The sequence below is a fragment of the Canis lupus genome, chromosome X, assembly GCF_003254725.2.
Source record: "Canis lupus dingo isolate Sandy chromosome X, ASM325472v2, whole genome shotgun sequence".
Taxonomy (NCBI): Eukaryota; Metazoa; Chordata; class Mammalia; order Carnivora; family Canidae; genus Canis; species Canis lupus.
In genome coordinates, this window is record NC_064281.1 from 35090334 (window position 1) to 35114763 (window position 24430).

Below are 24430 nucleotides of genomic sequence, written 5' to 3' on the forward strand. Positions count from 1 at the left end.
TTTCAACTGCCTGTTCCCAAAACGCTAACCCCCAGAGAACTCAACAGGGCCTGTCTTTGGGGAGCCAGAAATCTATAAGGCTGAGGAATAGTTAAAATCTGTGTTTCTTTCACAAATTTCTTATATAAACATTGCCAGAGAAGACTGTGATTACATAGGAAGTAAACCAATGCCTTTGTAATTTAAAACTGATGAGATGAAGTTCGAGGGGAGAAAAGAATTACATGACAGCACTGCTCCTCATAGTGTAAATGGCATCAGCACCCTTCTATCTGTTAGGCAGAAAGCAGTTAATTAAAATAAATGTTCTGCCAAGATTATTATACCTGTTGCTGATGATTTGCTTTTAAGTCTAATTTTGTTCAGGAACATAAATCAGTGTGGAGATTTGTATAAGAGGCAGGAAAGCTAGACTCATGACAGACTATTCTACTGACAAGCTGAAAAAACCCAATCAGTTTATATCAAATTGGTAGAATAATCCAGGCTTATAAAATATCTGAGATTCTACATGTGTGAGGTACTGCTTCTGGCCTAATCCTTTTACGAATGCTGTAGAATTGATCTTTGTTCTCTTTGGCTATGCCTATTTTGAAGGAATGGTAATATGAATACATTTTCATTGGTACCAAATAAGTGGAAGCCATGAACTCACTTTTTTTTTTTTTAAGATTTTATTTCAGAGAGAACACAAGTGGGAGGGAGAAGCAGGTTCCCCACTGAAAAGTGAGCCCAACATGGGACTCATCCTAGGACCCTGGGATCATGACCTGAGCTGAAGGCAGATGGTTAACTGAGCCACCCAGGCGCCCGACTATGCAATGGCTTCTTGGAACAACAGAGTTGCTGGAGTTAGTAAAGTGCACTGGGATTAAAACCCCTCAAGAGTCGTACAGATTAATTCAGTTCACCATGTCACCATCTAATAGCTGAACAATTTTGGGCAAATCCCTCAATCTCTATATCAGGATTTTATTTATTTTTTAAAGGATTTTATTTATTCATGAGAGACACACAGAGAGAGAGAGAAGCAGAGACACAGGCAGAGGGAGAAGCAGGCTCCATGCAGGGAGCCCGACGTGGGACTCGATCCCAGGTCTCCAGGATCACGCCCTGGGCTGAAGGCGGTGCTAAACCACTGAGCTACCCAGGCTGCCCCAAATCAGGATTTTTAAAAAAGATTTTGAGGGCACGAGTTGGGTGGGGGGCAGACTCCCTGCTGAGCAGTGAGCCCGATGTAGGGCTCAATTCCAGGACCCTGGGATCATGATCTCAGCCAAAGGGCAGATGTTTCACCAACAGCCACCCAGGCACCCCAGAAGCAGAGTTTTAAATCAACATCATGGGAATGGTAATACTTTAGATTTGTGGAAACGAGCCTTCAATGCACTAACATGTTCTAAGGTTTGCGAATGCTTAATATAATAATAACAGTTATATTAAATTCAAAGAAACCTGCTTGGATCCATGTTGTACCATTGATGTGTCCTAGCCAGTTTCTTGGTTGCTAACAACAGTAACAAAGTTTGGTTAAATTATACCAACTGTCCTAGTAAGGACCTCTTATTAGCCCAGAATCCAGTTCAGGAGCACACATTGCATTTAGTTCTCATGTTTCCTTAGGCTTCTTTAACCTGGGACACTTTACTTTTGCAGTGTAATGGACTGTTACTTTATAGAATGTCCTTCAGTTTCGGTTTGATACTTGCTCATGGTGAAATTCAGGTTATAGGTTTTTGGAAAGAATACCACAGAAGTGGGGCACCTGCATGGCTCAGTAGGTTAAGCGCCCCACTCTTGGTTTTGGCTCAGTCATGATCTCAGAGTTCTGAGATCCAGCTCCATTTGGGCTCCACACTGAGTACAGAATCTGCTGAGATTCCCTCCCTGTGCCTGCCACCCCGCCTTGTGTGTGCATGTGATCTCTAATAAATAAAAAGAATACCACAAGTGTGTCCATCTTAGCGTGTCCTTATCAGGAGGCACATGGATGTCAATGTCTCATTTTTGGCAACCTTAACTTTGGTGAAGGTGGTATCTACCAGTTTTCTCCCCTATAGGTACTTAGATATGATAAGACTATTATTCAGAGGTTTCCTGGTTGCCTGAGTGTGTAGACGTAATACTTGATCTCAGGGTTGTGAGTTAAAGACCCGCGTTGGGCATAGAGCTTACCTAAAAAAAGGGGGGGTGCCTGGGTGGCTCAGTCAGTTAAGTGACTCGATTTTAACTCAGGTCATGATCTCAGGGTCATGAGATAGAGCCTTGCTTCGGGCTCTGCACTCAGTGGAGAGTCTGCTTGAGGATTTCCTCTCCCTTTGTCCCTTCCCCCATTCCTGCCCTCTCCCTCTAAAATCTTTTTTTCAAAAATTCACATTTCATTTTTTCATCTTTTACCTATTCTAGCATCTACTGATACTCTTGCCTGAAGGAATTACTATTGTGGTGTTTGCCAAATAATGATGTTTTATTTCCATCATTCCCGCTCTATTTATTAATTGGAATTCTGTAAAGAAGAGCTTTCCCTTATCCCTATTATTTATTCCATTATTATGCAGCACAAACTCATGGATATTTTGGGCTCTGTGTTATAATCCATTACTGTCCTCTATTTTGTTGCTCAGTTGTCCCAGATTTGGTCACTGGGAGATCCTTTGGTTGGTTCCCATGTCCTTTTGACATATCCCCATCATTTTTTGAGTACTTTAGGCACCATGTATTTATGGCCTGGATTTTTTTTTTTATAAAGATTTTATTTATTCATGAGAGACACAGAGAGAGAGAGAGAGGCAGAGACAGGCAGAGGGAGAAGCAGGCTCCATGCAGGGAGCCCAACGTGGAACTCGATCCCGGGTCTCCAGGATCAGGCCCTGAGCTAAAGGCGGCACTAAACTGCTGAGCCACCTGGGCTGCCCTGGCTTGAATTTTCAAGTTAGCCATTAGCACACCTTTACGTGATAGGGAGAAAGGTGGGTGGGGAGGGGGGCAAGTAAGGAATGAAAAAGTGGAATATGTAAACGTATACATAACAGAATGAGGAATTAAGGAATTCTTATTGCTTCAAAAGACAGCGAGGTCAGAGTTAGATTTGAGAGGACTTTTTCTGGTCTACTACTCCGCTCATGTTCCCTTTACCTTCAGCTCACATCTCAGTTCAGAGCTTCTTCACTCATCACAGAAACCCTCTATCCCTGGAGGTTGAAGGAACCTTCTAGTAACTTCCTAGTGGACTAAATGGGTTGCTCAAAGGGGCCCAGAGATAGGTGCCAATCTGTGGGCTGTTACCAGTCTGTGATGTGGTAAGTGCAAAAACAGATCTATGTTAAGAAGTTTTTATAGCAATTTGACATGACATGATCTCCAAACAAATTATCAACAGCTTCCTCTTTAATGAATAAGGTACAGACCACAGGCCAGTTTGGGTGTAAAGCCTGCACGGTGAACCACATGCAGAACAAGCTGTGTCCCAGTCATGCACAATGAAACCATGTCCTAATAGATATTTTAAGGTTAGTTTGCCAACTGTTACCCAAAAGTATAAAAAATTAACATTTACATCATAAATTGTTAGAACTGAAGATTTGAAGACCTATTTTGGGAGTAAGTCATCACTTCCTTTTAGCTTAGATGAAAATTAAAAATAAATATCCTGAGCTTGCTGGATTACTTTAAAATATCTTCTTTCGTTTCTGTCAACATAGCTCTGTGAGACTACAGTTTCTCTACTATAGATATATATAAAAACAGAGAAGTCATTCAGCTCTGTATCTGCCCTGCGTGTAGCACTGTCCTCAGTCCAACCTGAATCAGATAAGTTACCAAACAACCACGCTTACTGGTCATGTTTAAACTTTAAATAAGAAACATGGTGTTTCGGGATACCTGGGTGGCTCAGCAGTTAAGTACCTGCCTTCAGCCCAGGGTGTGATCCTGGAGTCCCGGGATTGAGTCCCACATCGGGCTCCCTGTGTGGAGCCTGCTTCTCCCTCAACCTATGTCTCTGCCTCTCTGTCTCTCATGAATGAAGAAAAAAGAAAAGAAAAGAGAAGGAAGGAAAAGAAAGAAGCAAGCTAGCTCGCTCAGAGTACATATAGGCATTGGATATGGGAGAACTGATTTGACTCGATTTTTATCTAGTTATAACTGTAATGATAACATCACGAATATAGTAGTGACTACTAATTGCCTATATATTCACTTTCAACTAATGTATAGTTTTTATGATTTTTTCCTTGCGTTTCTTCTGATTATACTGATTAAAATGCAATTTTATCTGTTAAGTAAAACAGTTGGGCTTGTAGTTTTTGGATCATTTAAAGATATTCATTTTCAAAGTAATTCATTTTTGTTATTTTACAAAAACACTGGTCCACATAGCCACATGCAGAAGAATGAAACTTGGACCATTCTCTAACACTGTACACAAAGATAAACTCAAAATGGTTGAAAGGTCTAAATATGAGACAAGAATCCATCAAAATCCTAGAGAACACAGGCAACAACCTTTTTGAATTTGGCCACAATAACTTCTTGCAAGATACATCTATGAAGGCAAAGGAAACAAAAGCAAAAATGAACTATTGGGACTTCATCAAGATAAAAAGCTTCTGCACAGCAAAGGAAACAGTCAACAAAACTCAAAGACAACCTACAGAATGGGAGAAGATATTTACAAATGACGTATCAGATAAAGGGCTAGTATCCAAGATCTATAAAGAACTTATTAAACTCAACACCCAAGAAACAAAAAATCCAATCATGAAATGGGCAGAAGATAGGAACAGAAACTTCTCCAAAGAAGACACACACGTGGCCAACAAGCACATGAGAAAATGCTCCGCATCACTTGCCATCAAGGAAATACAAATCAAAACCACAATGAGATAACACCTCACACCAGTGAGAATGGCGAAAATTAACATGACAGGAAACAACAAATGTTGGAGAGGATGTAGAGAAAGGGGAACCCTCTTGCACTGTTGGTGGGAATGTGAACTGGTGTAGCCACTCTGGAAAACTGTGTGGCGATTCCTCAAGAAGTTAAAAATAGAGCTACCCTACGACCCAGCAATTGCACTGCTGGGATTTACCCCAAAGATACTGATGTAGTGAAATGGCAGGACACCTGCACCCCAATATTTATAGCAGCAATGTCCACAATAGGCAAACTGTGGAAGGAGCCATGATTCCTTCGACCGATGAATGGATAAAGAAGATGTAGTATATATACATACAATGGAATATTACTAAGCCATCAGAGAGACGAATACCCACCATTTGCTTCAATGTGGATGGAACTGGAGGATATTATGCTGAGTGAAGTAAGTCAATTGGAGAAGGACAATCATATGGTTTCACTCATACAGGGAATATAAAAAAACAGTGAAAGGGATTATAGGGGAAAGGAGGGGAACTGAGTGGGAAAAATTAGAAAGGGAGACAATCCATGAGAGACTTCTATCTCTGGGAAACAAAGGGTTGCAGAAGGGGAGGTGGGTGGGAGGATGGGGTAACTGGGGGACGGGCAATGAGGAAGGCACTTAATGGGATGAGCACTGGGTGCTATACTATATGTTGACAAATTGAATTTAAATTTTTAAAAATGTAAAAAAAAAAAAAAAACCTGGTCCACAATGGATTCAAAAATAAAAAACTGGGTGCTGGGCAGCCCCAGTGGCATAGCGGTTTAGCGCCGCCTTTAGCCCAGGGCGTGATCCTGGAGTCCCAGGATCAAGTCCCACATCAAGCTTCCTGCGTGGAGCCTGCTTCTCCCTCTGTCTGTATCTCTCTTTCTCTCTCTGTCTCTAATAAATAAATAAAATCTTAAAAACAAAACAAAAACAAAAAAAAACCTGGGTGCTCGCTTCAGCAGCACAGATACTAAATTAAATTTAAATTAAATGTAAATAATAAAATCTGGTCCCTTACAGATAGCACAGAAACACTACCCCAGTAGAACCCCTGCCTGTCCCTCCACCCCAACTCCTGCCTGGTGTGGCAACCTTATTTGCTCTTTCAGAGGGAGATGAAGGTGCTCCTGAACTAGCAACTCTGTGCACAAAAGGCCTGGGAGTAGGAAAAGAATTAAACTAACTCAGTGCAAAATACTTTAAGAACAAAACAAAAATCAGCTGATGAAAATTCTCCCCATAAAAGCCAACCATGAAGCAGATGGAAACTCTAATACAAAAAATCCAAACCAAATTAAATACTCTCAAATGTGTTTTTCAATATTAAAAAATCCTAAAATCAGAAATGTAAAAACTAAGAACAGAAATTAACAACAGGTACAAATGCAAGAGAGTTGACTGAACTCAGGAAAGAAATTGAAGTCACCGTCTCATAAATGAATAAAATTACAAGGCACCCAAGGGAGAACAGATTCAAATGAAAATTTAATAAAGGATACTGAACAAAGATGGAGATGAATCCAAGAAAATAAAAAGCAGATAAAGAAGTAAAAAGGGGGACAGCCTGGGTGGCTTAGCGGTTTGGTGCCGCCTTCAGCCCAGGGCGCGATCCTGGAGACCCGGGATCGAGTCCCACGTCGGGCTCCCTGTAGGGAGCCTGCTTCTCCCTCTGCCTGTGTCTCTGCCTCTCTCTCTCTCTCTCTCTCTCATAAATAAATTAAAAAAATCTAAAAAAAAAAAAGAAGTAAAAAGGGTCAGAAAAAAAAAGTGGTCAGAATGGAAAATATGCAAGAAAACTCCCAACATACACACACTTAATTTGAGTCCAACAAAAATGGAAGAGAATTTTTACTTATATGAATAAGAAAATTGGCCTGGCATCAGAATTCTCAAGCATAATACACAGGGTACTCCAAGAGTGAAACAGCATTTTCAAGAAAGCCAGGGAAATAAAATGCAAAGAACAGTGGCTCTACCCTGGCTACCCTTTCAGACTCACATATATAGGAAACAAGTTTCAATTTTGAAACACTCCTAAAAAGACACAGAAATAGACTTGAAAAATGAAAATACATCTTCTTGAATAGGAAAACATGGATGCCAGTCTGTGTGCTTCAGAGAATGAAAAAAAATATAGTTTCTACATACACATGCACACACATGTATACATACACACACAGAGGTGTTTTAAGAAATCCAGTTATGTGATTGTGGGAGCGGGGCCAGCAGGCTGGGAACTCACGTAATATTCCTGTTATAGTCTTAGGCAGAATTCCTTCTTATAAGAACAGTTCTACTGGCTGAAGGGCCCACCCTAACTCCTGTATGATCTCATCTGAACTCACGACATCTGTAGGGAACCTATTCCCAAATGAGGTCAGTTCTGTGGGACCAGGACTTAGGACTCCAGCATATCTTTTTGGCAGACAAAACGCAGCCCATGACAACATCCCCCAAAATGTCAGCTCTCCCTAAGTTAATTTAATGCTCTCCCAACGAAAATCAAAATGTATTTATGGAGCTGGACAAGGAGATCCTAGAGTTTATATATGGGAAACTAAGAAAACACAGGAAAGGAAGAGTTATAAGGGCTGAACTACTGCTACCTGATATGAAAACCTAAAGCCTCCATGATTAAAACATTACGATGCTGGCCCATTAATAGACAAACCAGTGGAAGAGAAGAGAAGATCTAGAAAGAGACATGTAATAGATGGTAAAGGCAGCATCTCCCATTGGTGGGCAAAGGTAGACTTTTTAATAAATGAGATTGGGGCAACAGGATACCCATTTGAGGAAAAAAAAAACTACATCCCCATCTTCTCGCATGTACAAAAATAAACTCCAAATGGATTAAAGATCTAAATTTTAAGGAGAGAAACTACACAAGTGCTAGAAGAAAACAGTGTTGGTTATTTTATAGCCCAAGTGTAGGAAACGGCTCTTGTCTCTATTGCATCAAAATCCAGATGCGATAGAGGAAAATGTTGATAAATTTGGCTATCTAAAAGTGTGAATTTTATAATTTTTATTGAGACATATTTTAGATATCACATATCTATTGCAAGTGTTTAATTTAATGATGTTTTTGTGAATTGACCAAGTTGTACAACATCACCATAAATCAGTTTAGAGCATTCCCATCAGCCCAAGAAGATCCCTCATGTACATTTACTGTTAATCCTATCCCCCTCCACCCGTACAAGTGCCAATCTCTCTGTCTCAACAGATTGGCTTTTTCTGGACATTTTATATAAATGACATCATGTGGTGCGTGGTCTCTTGTGTCTGGCTTCTTTCACTGGGCATAATGTTTTTGAGGTTGTTTATGTCATGAGTCCATAGTTTGTTCTTTTTATTACTGAATAATATTCCTTGTGTGGATAGACCACATTTTGCCTGTCTATTCACAATTTGGGGCTATTATGAATAATGCTGCCAATAACACAATAAAGAAGTGAAAATACAAATAATAAAGAGAAAATATTGGCAATATACATCACAGATAAAGCACTAATGTCTATAATGAAGAGCTTTCCAAATTTGAGGAGAAAAGTCCAAAATTCCTATTTAGAAATGAGCCAAAGACATGAATAGATAATTCCCCTAAAATGATATTAAGATGCAGGTACCTGGGTGGCTAAGTTGGTTAAGCATCTGCCTTTGGCTCAGGTCATGATCTCAGGATCCTGGGATTGCCCCCCCCCCGCCCCCCCCCCGCTGCACAGGGCTCCCTTTACAGCGAGGAGTCTACTTTCTCTCCCTCTCCTCCTGCTCAGGTTCTCTCTCAAATAAATAAAATCTTTTTAAAAAAAGATATTAAATGGCTCTTAAACATATGAAAAGAAATTCACTAATAAGTGCAAATTAAAACTGTATTGAGGGGCGCCTGGGTGGCTCAGTGGTTGAGTGTCTGCCTTTGGCTCAGGTCATGATCCCAGAGTCCTGGTATTGAGTCCTGCATTGGGCTCCCCAAAGGGAGCCTGCTTCTCCTTCTGCCTATGTCTCTCTCATGAATAAATAAATAAAATCTTAAAAAATAAATACATAAATAAAACTGTTGAGAACATCAACTAGGAGGCTATTAAAAAAAGATAGGTAATAACAAGAGTTGGCGAGGATGAACTCTTGAACACTGCTGTTGGGATTGTAAAATATTGCAGCCTCTTTGGAAGACAGCATAGCAATTCTTCAAAAGATTAAACGGAGCTGCTGTATGACCCAGGAATTCCTTTTTGTTGTTGTTAAAGGTTTAATTTATTTATTCATGAGAGACACGAGAGAGAGAGGCAGAGACACAGGCAGAGGGAGAAGAAGGCTCCATGCAGGGAAACAGATGTGGGACTCGATCCCAGGGACTCCAGGATCACGCCCTGAGCCAAAGGCAGACGCTTAACCACTGAGCCACCCAGGCGTACCATGACTCAGGAATTCTACTCCTAGGTATCCAACCAAGAGATATCCAAGAGACATCCACACATAAACTTGTACACAAATGTTCAGAGTGGCATTATTCACAATAGTCTAAGGAGGAAACAACTCAAATGTCCATCCATGGATGCATGGATAAACAAAGTATGGTCTATGCACACAGTGGAATAGTATTCCGCTGTAATAAGGAATAGAATATTACTACATGCCACAACATGGATAAACCTGGAAAACAACATTGTAAGTGAAAGAAGTCAGACACAAAAGTCACCCTGTTACTTCCATGTATACAAAATCTCCAGAACAGGCAACTCCTTGGAGTCAGAAAGTAGTTTAGAGATTGCCAGGGGCTTCCAGGACGGAAGAAAGAAGGGTGACTACTAATGGATACAGGGTTTCTTTTTGGGTTGGTGAAAATGTTCTAGAACCCATTGTGATGACAGAGGTACAGCTGTGTGACTATACTAAGAACCACTGAATTGCGCACCCTAAATGGATGAATTGTACGGTATGTGAATTACACCTCAATATAACTGTTAAAAAAAAAAAACTACCATAAGATACCATTTCTCAACTGTCACATCAGCAAACATTCTAAAGCTTGACAAGGCTGTGGAAGAACAGACACTCAACATTGTAAAATGCAAAATGGAAAGCAAATTTGTTAATATCTAATAAAATTAAATTTGTATTTACTCTCTGACCCAGCAATAACATTTCTAGGGCCTTCCTCTTTTTTTTAATTTTTTTAAGTTTGTTTATGTATGCATGTATGTAACCTACACCCAATATGGGGCTTGAACTCACAACCCTGAGATCAAGAGCCACATGCTCTCCTGAGGCAGCCAGGTGCCCCTCTAAGGCCTTACTCTTAAAATACACCTATAACAATAAAATACACATGTGCAAGGATACTTATGATTATTCATATTTGCAAAGTAGTAGAAACTACCTAAATGTCTAAATGAAGGATACTGGCCAAAGAAACTATAACATGGCCACACAATGGAGTACTGTGTAGCTGTAAACAAACAAAAAAAGGTGTATCACCTCTATGAGGTGATAGGGAATGGTTTCTAAGATATATTGTAAAGTGAAAAAAAATATAAACAGTCTGTTCTCATTTGTATAATAAAGGGGAAATAGGGGCACCTGGGTGACTCAGTTGGTTAAGCATCTCCCTTCAGCTCGGGTCATGATCTTGGGGTTCTGGGATCGAGCCCCATGTTGGGCTCCATGCTCGGCAGGGAGCCTGCTTCTCCCATTCCCTCTGCTCCTCCCCCGGCTCAAGCTCTCTCTCTCCCATGCTCTCTCTCAAATAAACAAAATATTTTTAAAAAGGGGGAAATAAGTGAATATGCATGTATCTCCATATTTTTTGCAAAAGGAAACACAGGAAAGATGAACCAGAAAATAATGATGTTAGTTACCTGTGTGTGTCTGTGTGTGTGTATGAGAGAGAGAGAGAGAGAGAGAGAGAGAGAGAGAGAGAGAGAGAGAACAGCATGGAATAAACTGGGAGGGAACAGCCTTTGGAGGGTGTATCTTTTTGTGTAGTTCAATGTTGGGGTCAGAGGAGATAGCTTCAAAGGGCTCCCACTGTCCAAATATGGACCAATTGGAGCATCAAACTTAAGACGACAGTAAAGGATTCTAACCCAGTGAATAAAACAGGAATTCACAAGACCGTATTATTAATAAATAGGTAAGTATATAAATGGAGGAAGCAGGAGATTCTTCTGTACAGTAATGCTGACATGTACATGGAAGGACTGGTAGAACTGGAAAATCCTCCCCTTGTATCCATCGTAGTAAATATTGATTTGGACGAGAATCATCCAGGGATGCTAAATCTATGGGAGCAAAAGTCTGATCAGGAGCAGGCTATTTATACTGTTTTAAAGCATCTATCTACTGACCATTTATGAGCCGCAAGGGGCAAAGCTATAACCCTACAGTGGAGAAACTGGACAGTGTTCTGACTAGGTGACCCAAATGTCCACTACAGCAAGGGGCAGACAGACACGTGCTTTTGGGTGTGGTGCTCTGAGGAGGACACAGATCACAGACAGTATTTTGGCTGAGAAAGTGTAACCTCAATCTGTGAGGAAACATCAGGCAGGCCCCAACTGAGGAACAATGCTGTAAACTAACTGTGGCCTGTGGCTCTTCAAAAACATGCAGGTCAGGATGCCTGGGTAGCTCAGCAGTTGAGTGTTTGCCTTCAGATCAGGGCATAATCCCAGGGTCCTGGGATCAAGTCCCGCATCGGGCTTCCCGCAGGGAGCCTGCTTCTCCCTCTGCCTGTGTCTCTGCCTCTCTCTCTCTCTCTGTCACGAATAAATAAAATCTTTTTAAAAAGCCAAAAACATGCAGGTCATAACAAGTAAAGAAAGGCTGGGGAACTGTTCCAGATGAAATGCCCTGCATACTGGGGTGGATCCTGTACTGAAGGAAAGGATGCTATAAAGGACATCACTGGGACAGGTGACAAAACTGAAAGAGGGCCTGAAACTGCATAAAGTACTGTACACAATATTATATCAGTGATTACTGTGGTTATGTGAGAAAAGCTCTTTGTTCTTCTCTCAAATGCTTCAGAGAAAATATGTAGTAATGTACCCTTTGGACATACATATGTAGTATATACACAACACATATAGGGACACACGTGTACACACACACACACACACACCTACAAAGAAAATGATAAGACAAACATGGGAAAGTTTTAAATTGGTTGGGGTGGTCTGTACTGTGTCAGCCTGGCTGAGCCAGAGCTCTGATTCCCAGAATCCCCTTCCTCATATGGTTCCACATAAGAGATGTGGCATACGGAAGTCAAAAAAGGACTCTCTGAAGGCATTCAGGATCAAACGCAGTGGAAGACACAGATGTGTTGGCAGATTCCAGCTTGTTTGTTGAGGCCAGCTCTTCTTCCTAACTTACTGAGCAAAGTTAGTAAGTTCTTCGGGTCTTACTGAGCAAACAGTGCCCCAATGCCCGGGCCTGTCACCAGACTCTTGGCTGCAACACCTCAGAGGCAAGAGGCCCCGACCCCCACCCCACCCTGGGCCTGTCTGCCAGACTCCCTTCCAGCACTCTACGCCCTACTTTGGCAGTTCAACAGGACTGGCTCCTCACGATGGCTGGTTGGTGATTTCTTGCCCTCAAGGCCCCACCTCCGACACCATCACGTCCCCAGCTCCTTCCATGGCTCTGTTCCATCGACTCCCTCTAATAAATCCCTACTCACTCATAGTGGCCCTGCCTCCCTGATGGAACCCCGCCATTGGTGAATCATTCTGAGTAAAGGGACAAGGGTTTTCTGTATTCTTATAACTTTTTGGTCAATGTGAAATACTTGCCAAAGTTTTCAAAATTCAAAGTTTTATGTTTTTGTAGAATTTACTTATATTTTAATTTTTTTTTTAGATTTTATTTATTTGAAAGAGAGAGAGAGCACAACAGAGGGGAGGGAATGCCGAGGGAGAGGGAGGAGCAGACTCCCCACTGAGCAGGAAGCCCAACATGGGGCTGGATCTTGGGACCCTGAGATTACAACCTGAGCTGAAAGCAGACGCTCAACTGACCCAGCCACCCATGTGCCTATTTTTGTAGAACTTAAAATACTGGATGAATGGATAAAGAAGCTGTGGTCTATGTATACAATGGAATATTACTCAGCCATTAGAAACGACAAATACCCACCATTTGCTTCGAAGTGGATGGAAGTGAATACATGAAGGAAGTAGGAGTGGGAATGGCTCTGCGAAAAGTGGGTGCAGTGGCCAAACCAGATTGTATCATCTCTTCTGACGACAAAAACCTCACCATAAAAACTGAGAGCACTTTGAAAACAACACAGTTTTCGTGTAATCTGGGAGAGAAGTTTGAAGAAACTACAGCTGATGGCAGAAAAACTCAGACTGTCTGCAACTTCACAGACGGCGCATTGGTTCAACATCAGGAATGGGATGAGAAGGAAAGCACAATAACAAGAAAGTTGGAAGATGGGAAATTGGTGGTGGAATGCGTCATGAACAATGTCACCTGTACGCGGATCTATGAAAAAGTAGAGTAAAAATTCCATCATCATTCTGGACAGGAATTAGCTGTGAGGATGAACAAGCTCAGTTCAATGAGCAAATCTCCATACTGCTTTTTTTTTTCATTACTGTGTTCAATTACCTTTACCACAAACATTTTACATGCAACTATTTCAAAGTGTTGATTTAATTAGGATCATTCCTTTGGTTAGTAAATAAATGTGTTTGTGCTATGCCAAAAAAAATAAATAAGTCCTTCCAGAGAAGGACAAGCATTATATGGTCTCATTCATTTGGGGAATATAAAAAATAGTGAAAGGGAATAAAGGGGAAAGGAGAAAAAATGAGTGGGAAATATCAGAAAGGGAGACAGAACATGAGAGACTCCTAACTCTGGGAAATGAACTAAGGGTGGTAGAAAGGAAGGTGGGCGGGAGGTGGGGGTGACTGGGTGATGAGCACTAAGGGGGACACTTGATGGGATGAGCACTGGGTGTTATTCTGTATGTTGGCAAATTGAACACCAATAAAAAATAAATTAAAAAAAATACTGGATGATCCACTCACTCAAAGGTTTAAAAAAAAGGGGGGGTCTTCATTTCTGGGGCAAAGAAGTATGAGAAGGTAGCACTGAGCTATTTCCAATGGCAGACCCTCCAATGAGGCCCTGGCAAAAGAAGCAGGTGGAGGGAGGCTTTGCAGCCTCTTGCTCCATTTCCCAGTTTATTCCTGGTCCATTTGCCATGGACCTGGTCAGAGGACGTGTGAAGAAGGCAGAAATCCAACAAAAGCAACTGTTTGGTGGGGGCTGGACCCAACCTACCCCCTCCTGCCACTTGATCACACCCAGGGACCCAGGCCAGGCAACAATCCACTTTATAGCTAGAGAACGTGAGCTACAACACACTTAACTGACTTTCTCATAGCCACTGAAAAATCCCCCCAACCTATCCTTTAGCTGCTGTGTCCTCAGGACAAAAAAGAGCATACATAAAGGCAAAAGATTAGAATCAGGCCCACAGACAACTCTAAAATTATTTTCAGCATTTACTGAAAATAGCAGAGCCAATATATCTGCTTATTGTTTTATTCATCCAGCTTTTCTTGAGGCACTCTGCTATTTATTCCCTTTGGTAGAATTTAAGAGCAAATATTCCAAGGAGATCAGTATAGATGTGGCAAAGAAAAAAAAAAAATTTCTGTTCCATAAAACACCCAAGTCTTAAATGTTCAGTTTTCACAGCTGTAATTCATGAATAGTCATAGGTTTTGGAAGTGTTGGCTAGCATTCCAGGGCAACTTTAATGAAATACATAGTGTTGCTGGGGCGCCTAGGTGGCTCAGTCGGTTAAGCATCAGACTCTTGGTTTTGGCGCAGGTCATGATCTCTAGATCCTAGGATCGAGCCCCCAGGTTGGGCTCCATGCTCAGTGGGGAGTTGGCTTCAGGATTCTCTCTCCCTCTGCCTTCCCACCACCACCACCCACGCTTGCATGCCCACATACTGTCTTTTAAATAAATAAATAAATCTTTAAAAATAAGAAAATAGGGACGCCTGGGTGGCTCAGCGGTTGAGCGTCTGCCTCCAGAGTCCCAGGATCGAGTCCCATATCGGGCTCTTTGTGTGGAGCCTGCTTCTCCTCTGCCTGTGTCTCTGCCTCTCTCTCTCTCTCTCTGTCATGAATAAATAAATAAAATACTTTTTTAAAAAAAATTTTAAATAAAAAATAGGGTCACCTGGGTACCTTAGTCATTAAGCATCTACCTTCGACTCAGTTCATGATCCCAGGGTGCTGGGACCCAGCTCCACAGTCAGGATCCCTGCTCAGCGGTGAGTCTGCTTCTCCCTCTGCCCCTCCCCCAGTTTGTGCTTTCTCACTAGCTCCCTCTCAAATAAATAAAATCTTTTTAAGAAATAAAAATTAAAAAAAAATACAAACTAGAATGTCACCATCATTAGAGTAACAATTCAGGCAAGAATCAGCAATGAATGCTAAAATTAGTAGGTTAAATATCTGATGAGAAAATAGATATTTACATCATCTCAAAGTATCTCCCCATAAACTACTTTTTACAAAGGGGAAAACACAGACTTTATGGTGGAGAATCCTGGAAAATACTGCCTTACTATCACTAATAAGCAGACACACAGACATCATGTGCCTCCTAATGGGACTAATGCAGTGAGGGACACAATGCTCTCATGGGGTTCCTGTCCAAAACGAACACCCTGAAGACAGTCATGAAGGAACATCAAATGAACCCAAATTGAGAGACATTCTATCCAACAGCTGGCCTGTACTATTCTAAAATTTCAAGGTTGTGAACACCAAAGAAGGGCAGAGGAAGGCAGAAGGGTTCCAGATGGAAGGAGATGAAAGAGACATCACAATTAGATGCAGTGTGTCATCCTGGTCTGGATCTGGGACTAGGAAAACAAAATGGTGATACAAGCCATTATTGGGACAAGAAACAAAATGTGAAGTAGAACTACAGATTATGGTATTATACTGTGAAATGTCTTGATTCTGGGTATCCTGTGGTAATGTAAAAGAAAGCCACAAGCCTCCGTATGCTTAGGAAATGCACTCTGATGTTCTTAAGAAATACCCTTCGAGGGAGAGAGAACTTTACAGGGGATGTTGCACAATGTTGAGAGTTGGGTAAATCTCAGCGAAGGATATGTGGGTGTTCTTTTGGCACTTCTTGCTTTGTTATACTTGCTTTATTTTTAAGATTTATTTATTCATGAGAGACACAGAGAGAAAGGCAGAGAGAGACATAGGCAGAGGGAGAAGCAGGCTCCCTGCAGGAAACCTGATGCAAGACTCAATCCCAAGGTCCTGGAATCACACGCTGAGCCAATGTTATACATACTTTAAATTGTTTTAACTTTTATATGAGCTTGAAATTATTTCAAAATAAGTTCAGGGGCACCTGGATGGCTCAGTTGGTGAAACGTCTTGCCTTTGGCTCAGGTCATGAGGGAGCCTGCTTCTCCCTCTCCCTCTGCCCTTCCCCCTCCTTGTGCATGCTCTCTCTCAAATTAATAAAATCTTTTTTAAAAAAAATTTTAAAGGGGATCCCTGGGTGGCTCAGTGGTTTGGCGCCTGCCTTTGGCCCAGGGCATGATCCTGGAGTCCCGGGATCGAGTCCCGCATCGGGCTCCTGGCATGGAGCCTGCTTCTCCCTCTGCCTGTGTCTCTGCCTCTCTCTCTCTATGTCTATCATGAATGAATAAAATCTTTTAAAAAAATTTTTAATAAAAAGTTCAGAAGAACAGTTAAAATAAAAAGATGTGCTCTACTGTGGTCCACTGCACTGGAGCTCACTGAAGGGTCATGTCGGGCTAGAGTTGTTAACGTCAGGGTCCTGGGGTCGAGTACTGTGTGGGGCTGCTCAGAGGAAGCCTGCTTCTCTCTCTGCCTATGTCTCTACCTCTCTCTCTCTGTGTCTCTCATGAATAAATAAATAAAATCTTAAAAAATAATAAAAAATAAAGTAAAATAACGATAAACCTTTAGCTCTTTAGTCTCCTGCATTAAAGCCCAGTGAAATTCGCAGCAAGGCTAATTTACCCATGGGGAAGGGTAGTCACTGGCCAGCATTACCGTCAGAGCACCCAGCTGGGCTGACTTGCTTCAGGTTAACACGCTCCTGGCTTGCTGACCTGAGGCCTTTGATTTTTTTTTTTTTTTTTTATGATAGTCATACAGAGAGAGAGAGAGAGGCAGAGACATAGGCAGAGGGAGAAGCAGGCTCCATGCACCGGGAGCCCAACGTGGGATTCGATCCCGGGTCTCCAGGATCGTGCCCTGGGCCAAAGGCAGGCGCCAAACTGCTGCGCCACCCAGGGATCCCTGAGGCCTTTGATCTGTCACAGAACTAATGTACTTTGAGATTTGCAGACCACTGGACTTGGGGAATGAAGGAGCAGAACTTTCCCAGGCCACAGAGGCTAGCAAGTCCGTTTGAGGCTGCCTCAGCTTTCTAATTAGCTAAAACATCTTTTATCTTTTAGCAAAATGTTTTTCTCTTTTTACGGTCACGTAAATGACTTTACTGACCTCCCTCTGTGCATCTGTAGACCCTGCCCTCCTTTGCAGAAAGAACAGAATATTCTTGTGCAACCCCCTAAGTACCAAAGAACCAGACCTTCTTGCACAACCCCTTCCTCCCTCATCCCCTGGGGCTCCAAGGAACTTCTAGAATTTCTTGCACAACCTCCGTGCACTGAGATAACTGTAGTTGGCATCATGCAGTCTGCACGTAATCAAGAAAGGTCACAGACCATTGCACTCCTTTAATTGATTAAACCCCTTTAACTCTTTGAGGAACCTCCACACAGTTTTCCAGAGTGGCTGCACCAGTTCACATTCCCACCAACAGTGTAAGAGGGTTCCCTTTTCTCCGCATCCCCTCCAACATTTGTTGTTTCCTGCCTTGTTAATTTGCCCCATTCTCACCGGTATAGCAGCAATGGCCACAATAGCCAAACTGTGGAAGGAGCCTCGGTGTCCAACGAAAGATGAATGGATAAAGAAGATGTGGTTTATGTATACAATGGAATAGTACTCAGCTATTAGAAATGACAAATACCCACCATTTGCTTCAACGTAGATGGAACTGGAGGGTATTATGCTGAGTGAAGTAAGTCAGTCGGAGAAGGACAAACATATGTTCTCATTCATTTGGGGAATATAAATAATAGTGAAAGGGAATATAAGGGAAGGGAGAAGAAATGTGTGGGAAATATCAGAAAGGGAGACAGAACGTAAAGACTGCTAACTCTGGGAAACGAACTAGGGGTGGTAGAAGGGGAGGAGGGCGGGGGGTGGGAGTGAATGGGTGATGGGCACTGGGGGTTATTCTGTATGTTAGTAAATTGAACACCAATAAAAAATAAATTTAAAAAAAAAAGAAGAAAAAAAAAATAAACCCCTTTAAAAATCTCTGGGCCAGGCAGAAACCTCAGAGTCGGGTTGTTCGTTTTTTTTTTTAAAGAATTTATTTATTCATGAGAGACACACAGAGAGAGACAGAGACATAGGCAGAGGGAGAGGCTCCATGCACGGAGTTCAATGTAGGACTTGAGCCCAGGACCCCAGGATCATGACCTAAGCCAAAGGCAGATGCTCAACCAATGACCCACTCAGGTGCCCCCAAAGTCGGCTTTTGGACAAGAGTCTACCTTCTCCCCGGGTGGCCAGCCACCTGAATAGAGCTCATATTCCTTTCTAATCAACATTCATCTCTTGAGTACTAGCCTTCCAGGCAGCAGGCAGCCAAACTTGGGTGAAGTAATATTACTTATGTTCTCTAAGCCTAAAATTCTTTTGTCACTATCTTTGTTTCAGGCAAGTTGGATTCTTATAGCTTTGCTCATTCCTAGCCCCGTATACCCACTCCAGTTTCTCTTCATGTGCTGGCCAAGCTCTATGACCATGCCTTACCTTCCTCTGGGGCCATTTATTGCAACTCTAAATACCAACAAATATCTACCAGGCACAAACCTTATACAAAGACTGTATTCAGCCAGCATCTACTGGCCTGGAACCAACCAGGAAAGTCACACATTGTCTGTACCTCCATTTCTCTGGCTGTAAAATCCCTACTGAAAGGTAGACCTTGTCTTGTTCAATTTGGACCAGGTCCAGTCGGCACATTAAAAGAGGCTCCTGGGGAGAAGGAATGTTTCCTTTGGTGATATTTTCCCTGGTCTGAGGGAACTTACAACATAGGTGGAAAGACAGAAACACATCAGATGTTAAAATGATTTGTGTAGAGGACTGATGTGAGAAATAGGAAATCTTAATACTGGTGTACTGCAAATTCACTATGTCATCATGGCAAATAACATGATGTCTTAAAGGCTTCATGCCTTATTTATAAAATGAGGGGTTGGAGTGGATGACAATGATAATAGAAATGTACTGAGCACATATTATATGCCAGGCCCTAGACTAAGCACCAAACAAAGATTAATACACTGAAATCTCACAATAGTGCTGTGAGGTAGGGACCACTACCCCCATTTTACAGATAACCCGTGAGATCCTTTCAACTCCAATGGTCCAGAACTATGTGATTTCAAGTTAAGTAATATGGTAAACTGTTATTTTCCAAAGGGGCCACGCTATTTCCCATCCCATATGCTTTTCTTAAAGTGTGACTCTGACACTCCTGCCTTTAAGAGATGGGTCTGTGTCCTCTCATTGACTTTGAGTGGGCTTGTGATTGGAGAAAGTGATGTTATGTGACTTCTGAGGCTAGATCACAAAAGCCAATCTAGCTGATACCGTTTTCCTATTGTGACACAACAGATGACCACATACTCAGTGACTTAAAACAGTATCTGCTATTGTTAGCTCAGTCCATAGGTCAGAATTCTAGGCACAGCATGGGTGGTTTCTCTGCTCTGGGAGTCACCAGGTTGAATTGAAGGTGTTGGCTGGACTGAGTTGCCTGGGGGCATCTAGGGGAAAATCCACTTCCAAGCTTATTCACGTTGTTGGCAGAATGCAGTTCTTTGTGACAGCAGGACTTGAGGTCTGCCTCTCCTTGCTGGCTATCAGCAGAAGCTGCGCTCAGCTCCTAAAAGTTCCCCCAAAATTCCTTGCTAACATGTCCAACTCCACCCTCAAAGCCAACTGTAAATAATCTCCCTCACATCAAATCCCTTGAACACTTCAAATCTCTGACATCCTCTGTTTCTGGCTTTTAGAATGGACCCAGATTTAAACGACTTCAGTGATTAGATCAGGCCCACATATAGAATCTCCCTATCTTAAGGTCAACTAATTTGGGAACTTACTTACACCTGCAAAATCCCTTTTGTCACACAATCGTGAGAGTTAAATCTAATCATATTCGTAGGTCTCACCCAACTCAGGGGGCAAGGGTCACTGGGGGTAAAATTGTGCCTACCACATAGCTCCTATTTGATTCTCCCGTTATGTTATTTTTGGAGCGTGGCCACCATACTCTGAGGAAGTACAAGCAGCTTGAGGAAAGGAACAGACCAGCTGAGCAACCAGCCAACAACCAGTATTAACTTGCCAGCCATGTTAGTGAGCCATTTTGAAAGTGGGTCTTCCAGTCCCAAACTGAGCTGCCCCAGTTGGTGGTAAGGACAGCTTATTGAGTCCCACTCAAATTGCAAATTCATGGGTAAAATAAAGGACTGTTGTTGTAAGCTACTACTAAGTTCTGGGGTGATTTATTACACAGCAACAGGTAATCAAAATGAAGTAACAACCTAAGTAGATGATCTACTGAAAGATTTTTGCAGACAAGGAGTGGTAATTTACATTTTTAGGACAATGAAACATCTGATGATGTAGCCCTAAAATGTCATTCAATTCATGGTTGCTGATTTATTAATTCAAACTTATACTGAACTAATTTACTCTAGTATATTAGCCCTCCATATTTGGAAGCCCAGCATTTTAAAAAGGTTATCTAAAACTTATGCTGCTTCCTTTTGAGCAATGGCTAAACTATATATTTTAAGCTACATTTACAAAATATTTGGGATGTAAATAAACAAAAGATAATGAATGTATTAATTTTTAAAGATACCATGGCCTTGTTTATAAGTCACTAAAGTATTAGTACCTCAATGTATATTTAATTACTTTTCAACAGGTATTATTTTCAATAGGAAACACTTGGAAAATAACCATCAGTTTGTCATTAAGAATTTTCATCAATGGGGGTTATCTGGGAGGCTCAGTTGGTTAAGCATCTGCCTTTGGCTCAGGTCATGATCTCGGGATCCTGGGATCAAGCAGGGAGCCTGCTTCTCCCTCTGCCCCTTACTCCACTGGTGCTCTGCATTTCAAATACATAAATAAAATCTTAAAGAATTTTCATCAATGGATATTAACTGTTAGGTGAAAGACTGTTGGAGTAGAACTCCTCTTGGATTTTTTGTTGATTACAGAGGGGGAGAAACGTGGTAGACAAAGCCTTAACCAAATAATCAAACTTAAAAGACAAAAATAAAAACAAAACAAATAATCAAACTTAATATCACCAATGATATTGTAACAGTGACATCATGTGCCTTCTTCCACTGTGATGCACTAAGGACAGACCATCACATGTGTAGTGTTCTTGCCCTGAAGTGTTTAATCTAAATCTAATTATGAGGGAATCCCTGGGTGGCTCAGTGGTTTGGAGCCTGCCTTTGGCCCGGGGTGCGATCCTGTAGTCCCGGGATCGAGTCCCGCGTCGGGCTCCTGGCGTGGAGCCTGCTTCTCCCTCCTCCTGTGTCTCTGCCTCTCTCTCTCTCTATGTCTATCATAAATAAATAAATATTTAAAAAATACTCTCTATGTCTATCATAAATAAATAAATATTTAAAAAATAAACTAATTGTGAGAAAACACATAAATCCAAATTAAGGATATTGTGAAAAAACATTGACTTATATTCTTTAAAAATGTCAGTGTCATGAAAGACAAAAAAAGGGGGAAGGAGCTCCTCTAGGTTAAGGGAGTCAATCGAAAAGAGGTAACTAAATGTGAATCTTGATTGGATCTCCCCTTTCCAACAAGAAAGAAAAAAAAAACAGCTATGAAACTATAAAACTTAAGTATGCACTACATATTAAATAGTAGTGTACCTAATGTTAAGTATCTGAGTGGATTACTGTACTGTGGTTAAGGAGGAGAATGTCCTTACTAAGAGTCAGATACGGAAATATCTAGGGGTGAAGTGTCACTATATCTGCAACACTCAGGAAAACTGTATAAGGACTAACTTTGTGGACCTGGTTGTAGGATTTCCTATCAACACAGTCCACAGACTGGGCAAAACAAGCAAATTTCCCTTTGGCTAGTTAAGGAGAAACACATAGCTGGACACTCACCTCCCTGGTGGTGCATGGGGCCCTGAGAGTCTTACCGTGGTCTCAGCACAACGGCGAGTGAAAGACGAGGATGTGGCTTCACTTTTGCTAGAGAAACAGACGTACGCGCACACAGGAGAGCACTCAGGCTCTGCACCCTCTACCGCAGCCCTACTCAAGCGTGACGGCGAGGCCGTGCCTCTCGCCCAGAGGCTCACCTGACAGCAGTACGTGCCTGTCCGATGCACTTTACGGCAGTCACGCGAAGGCGTGGGGGAGTGCTTACGCCTCCTGCGCCCACAGGCACGCAACGACAGCAGCACACGCTGTGTGGAGCGCTTTATGGCAGCCACGCGAAGGTGCGAAGGCGGGAAGCCAAGGGCCGGTGGGCCCACGCTGCGCGGGGTAGGCCCGGCGTCCCACGTCATCATAGGCTGCCTGTTATTTTGTTGTCACTCCCACAGCTGAGCGATCATGGCGATGGTGGCGGGACTGTGGCAGAGGGCGAGAGACTATATGAAGACCAAGGAGTTCCGGGACTACGTGACCAGCACGCACTTCTGGGGTCCCCTGGCCAACTGGGGCCTACCGCTGGCCGCCATTAAGGACATGAACGCATCGCCTACCATAATCAGTGGCCCTATGACGACAGCACTCATCTTCTACTCAATGGCATTCATGCGTTTCGCCTACCGTGTACAGCCTCGAAACTTGCTGCTGCTGGCGTGCCATAGCACCAACGTGGTGGTGCAGAGTGTGCAGGTGAGCCGCTACCTAATTCACCAGTACGGCGGGGACTCTGCTGCCGCCACCGCCGGTCTCACCCAGCGACCCTATGGCTGTTAGCAACTTTGAGGATGATGACTTCTGCTAGACAGCCCGCCGCCAGCCCCAACCTGTGGTCCCCGAAATCTGGCTGAGAAGGCCCTATCAAATCTCGGCAGCTTGCAAGCCCTGACCTATTGTCCTCCCTGAAGAAAAGACCAATGAAGTTTGGTTTTGAGTCTAATAAAAAACAAAAACAAAGAAACAGTGCGACTCTGATTTAAACCTGCAGTTTGCTTATTAAGAAATAGAAAATAGCACAGAACTGAAGGTGTAGAGTGTTGTTTATTTCGTCACCTGGAAAGAAACTTATTTAGGTGAGGGTAGATTGGCTGGTTTTCCTCTTCACGGGACCGGCACCTCGAGGGTTAGTTTTTACAGGGGAGGAAAACTGAATGAAAATGCCCCTGAGATCGCGTTTCGTTACTTGTTTCTTTACTTGTTTCGGGCCTCCAGACCAAATAATGGTGCTTAGTGTTATACATGATTTTGAAAACTTGGTATAGACATTAATCTCTTTACGGGAAAAATAAGTCGGGAGCTATTTCTACTGAGGGAACTACCTCGGAGGGGTTTAAACGAATTCAGTGAAATACAGGTTAGACTTTTCAAAAGTACTTTTTAAAAACAATTTTTATTTATTTATGAGAGACACAGAGGGGCAGAGGGAGAAGCAGGCTCCATGGAGGGAGCCCCACGTGGGACTCGATCCCAGGTTTCCAGGATCACGGGACTCCATCCCAGGTTTCCGAGATCACCCCCTGGGCTGAAGGAGGCGCTAAACTGTTGAGCCACCCGGGCTGCCCTCAAAAGTACTTTTTAAGAGAACCTAGAATCTCTTGGTGATTGGAGAGCGATTATAATTACCATGGAAACAGGATAAACAACTCTGAAGTCAGTTGCCCCGAACTCTGAATTCTAGGTAAATAGAAAATTAAAACGACGAAATCACCATCGCTGCCTTTCTTCTTCATGCCTAAAAAAGGAGGAAATGGCAGTCCGTAAAACGGGTAAGCCTATGACCCTGTGTTGAAAGCTAGTTAGGGTTGGGGGTGAGGGTCAGTGGTCAACAGTTTTAGGCCACAGTGTCCCCCTGGTTATCCTGTGGGTGCTAAGGACTTAAGTCAGGTTGAATGAGGTGGGGAAAGAGAAGGGCGGGGCTGTGGGTGTAAGGCCATTGTTCCTGCCACAGAGGCTACACTGTAGGGTATGACCTCAGATCTCCTGCCTCTGGAGGATGTGGGAAGTTCCAGAGTGGTGTACGGGGGGAAGAGCACTTAAACTCTACTTTTGTTAAAGATTTCAAATGCAGATTGTTCGACTGAGCTCGGTCGGCCCCTGACTCCCGGCGGCTGACCGCG

The 24430-nt window shown here is 42.6% G+C and overlaps 2 protein-coding genes across 2 annotated transcripts; both read left to right on the forward strand.

Annotated features, from left to right (window-relative positions):
* Positions 1–11098: 11098 nt before the first annotated feature.
* Positions 11099–13623, forward strand: LOC112673226 (fatty acid-binding protein 5-like). Its single transcript, XM_049107824.1, has 2 exons — positions 11099–11208; positions 13044–13623. The coding sequence occupies exons 1-2, from the start codon at positions 11099–11101 to the stop codon at positions 13423–13425; spliced, it is 492 nt and encodes a 163-aa protein (XP_048963781.1). The 3' UTR covers positions 13426–13623.
* Positions 13624–22470: 8847 nt separating this feature from the next.
* On the forward strand, positions 22471–23274 carry MPC1L (mitochondrial pyruvate carrier 1 like). The gene is made up of 2 exons (XM_025468844.3): positions 22471–22603; positions 22709–23274. Exon 2 carries the CDS (start codon positions 22719–22721, stop codon positions 23088–23090), a length of 372 nt encoding a protein of 123 aa, XP_025324629.1. The 5' UTR covers positions 22471–22603; positions 22709–22718; the 3' UTR covers positions 23091–23274.
* The last annotated feature ends 1156 nt before the right edge of the window (positions 23275–24430 follow it).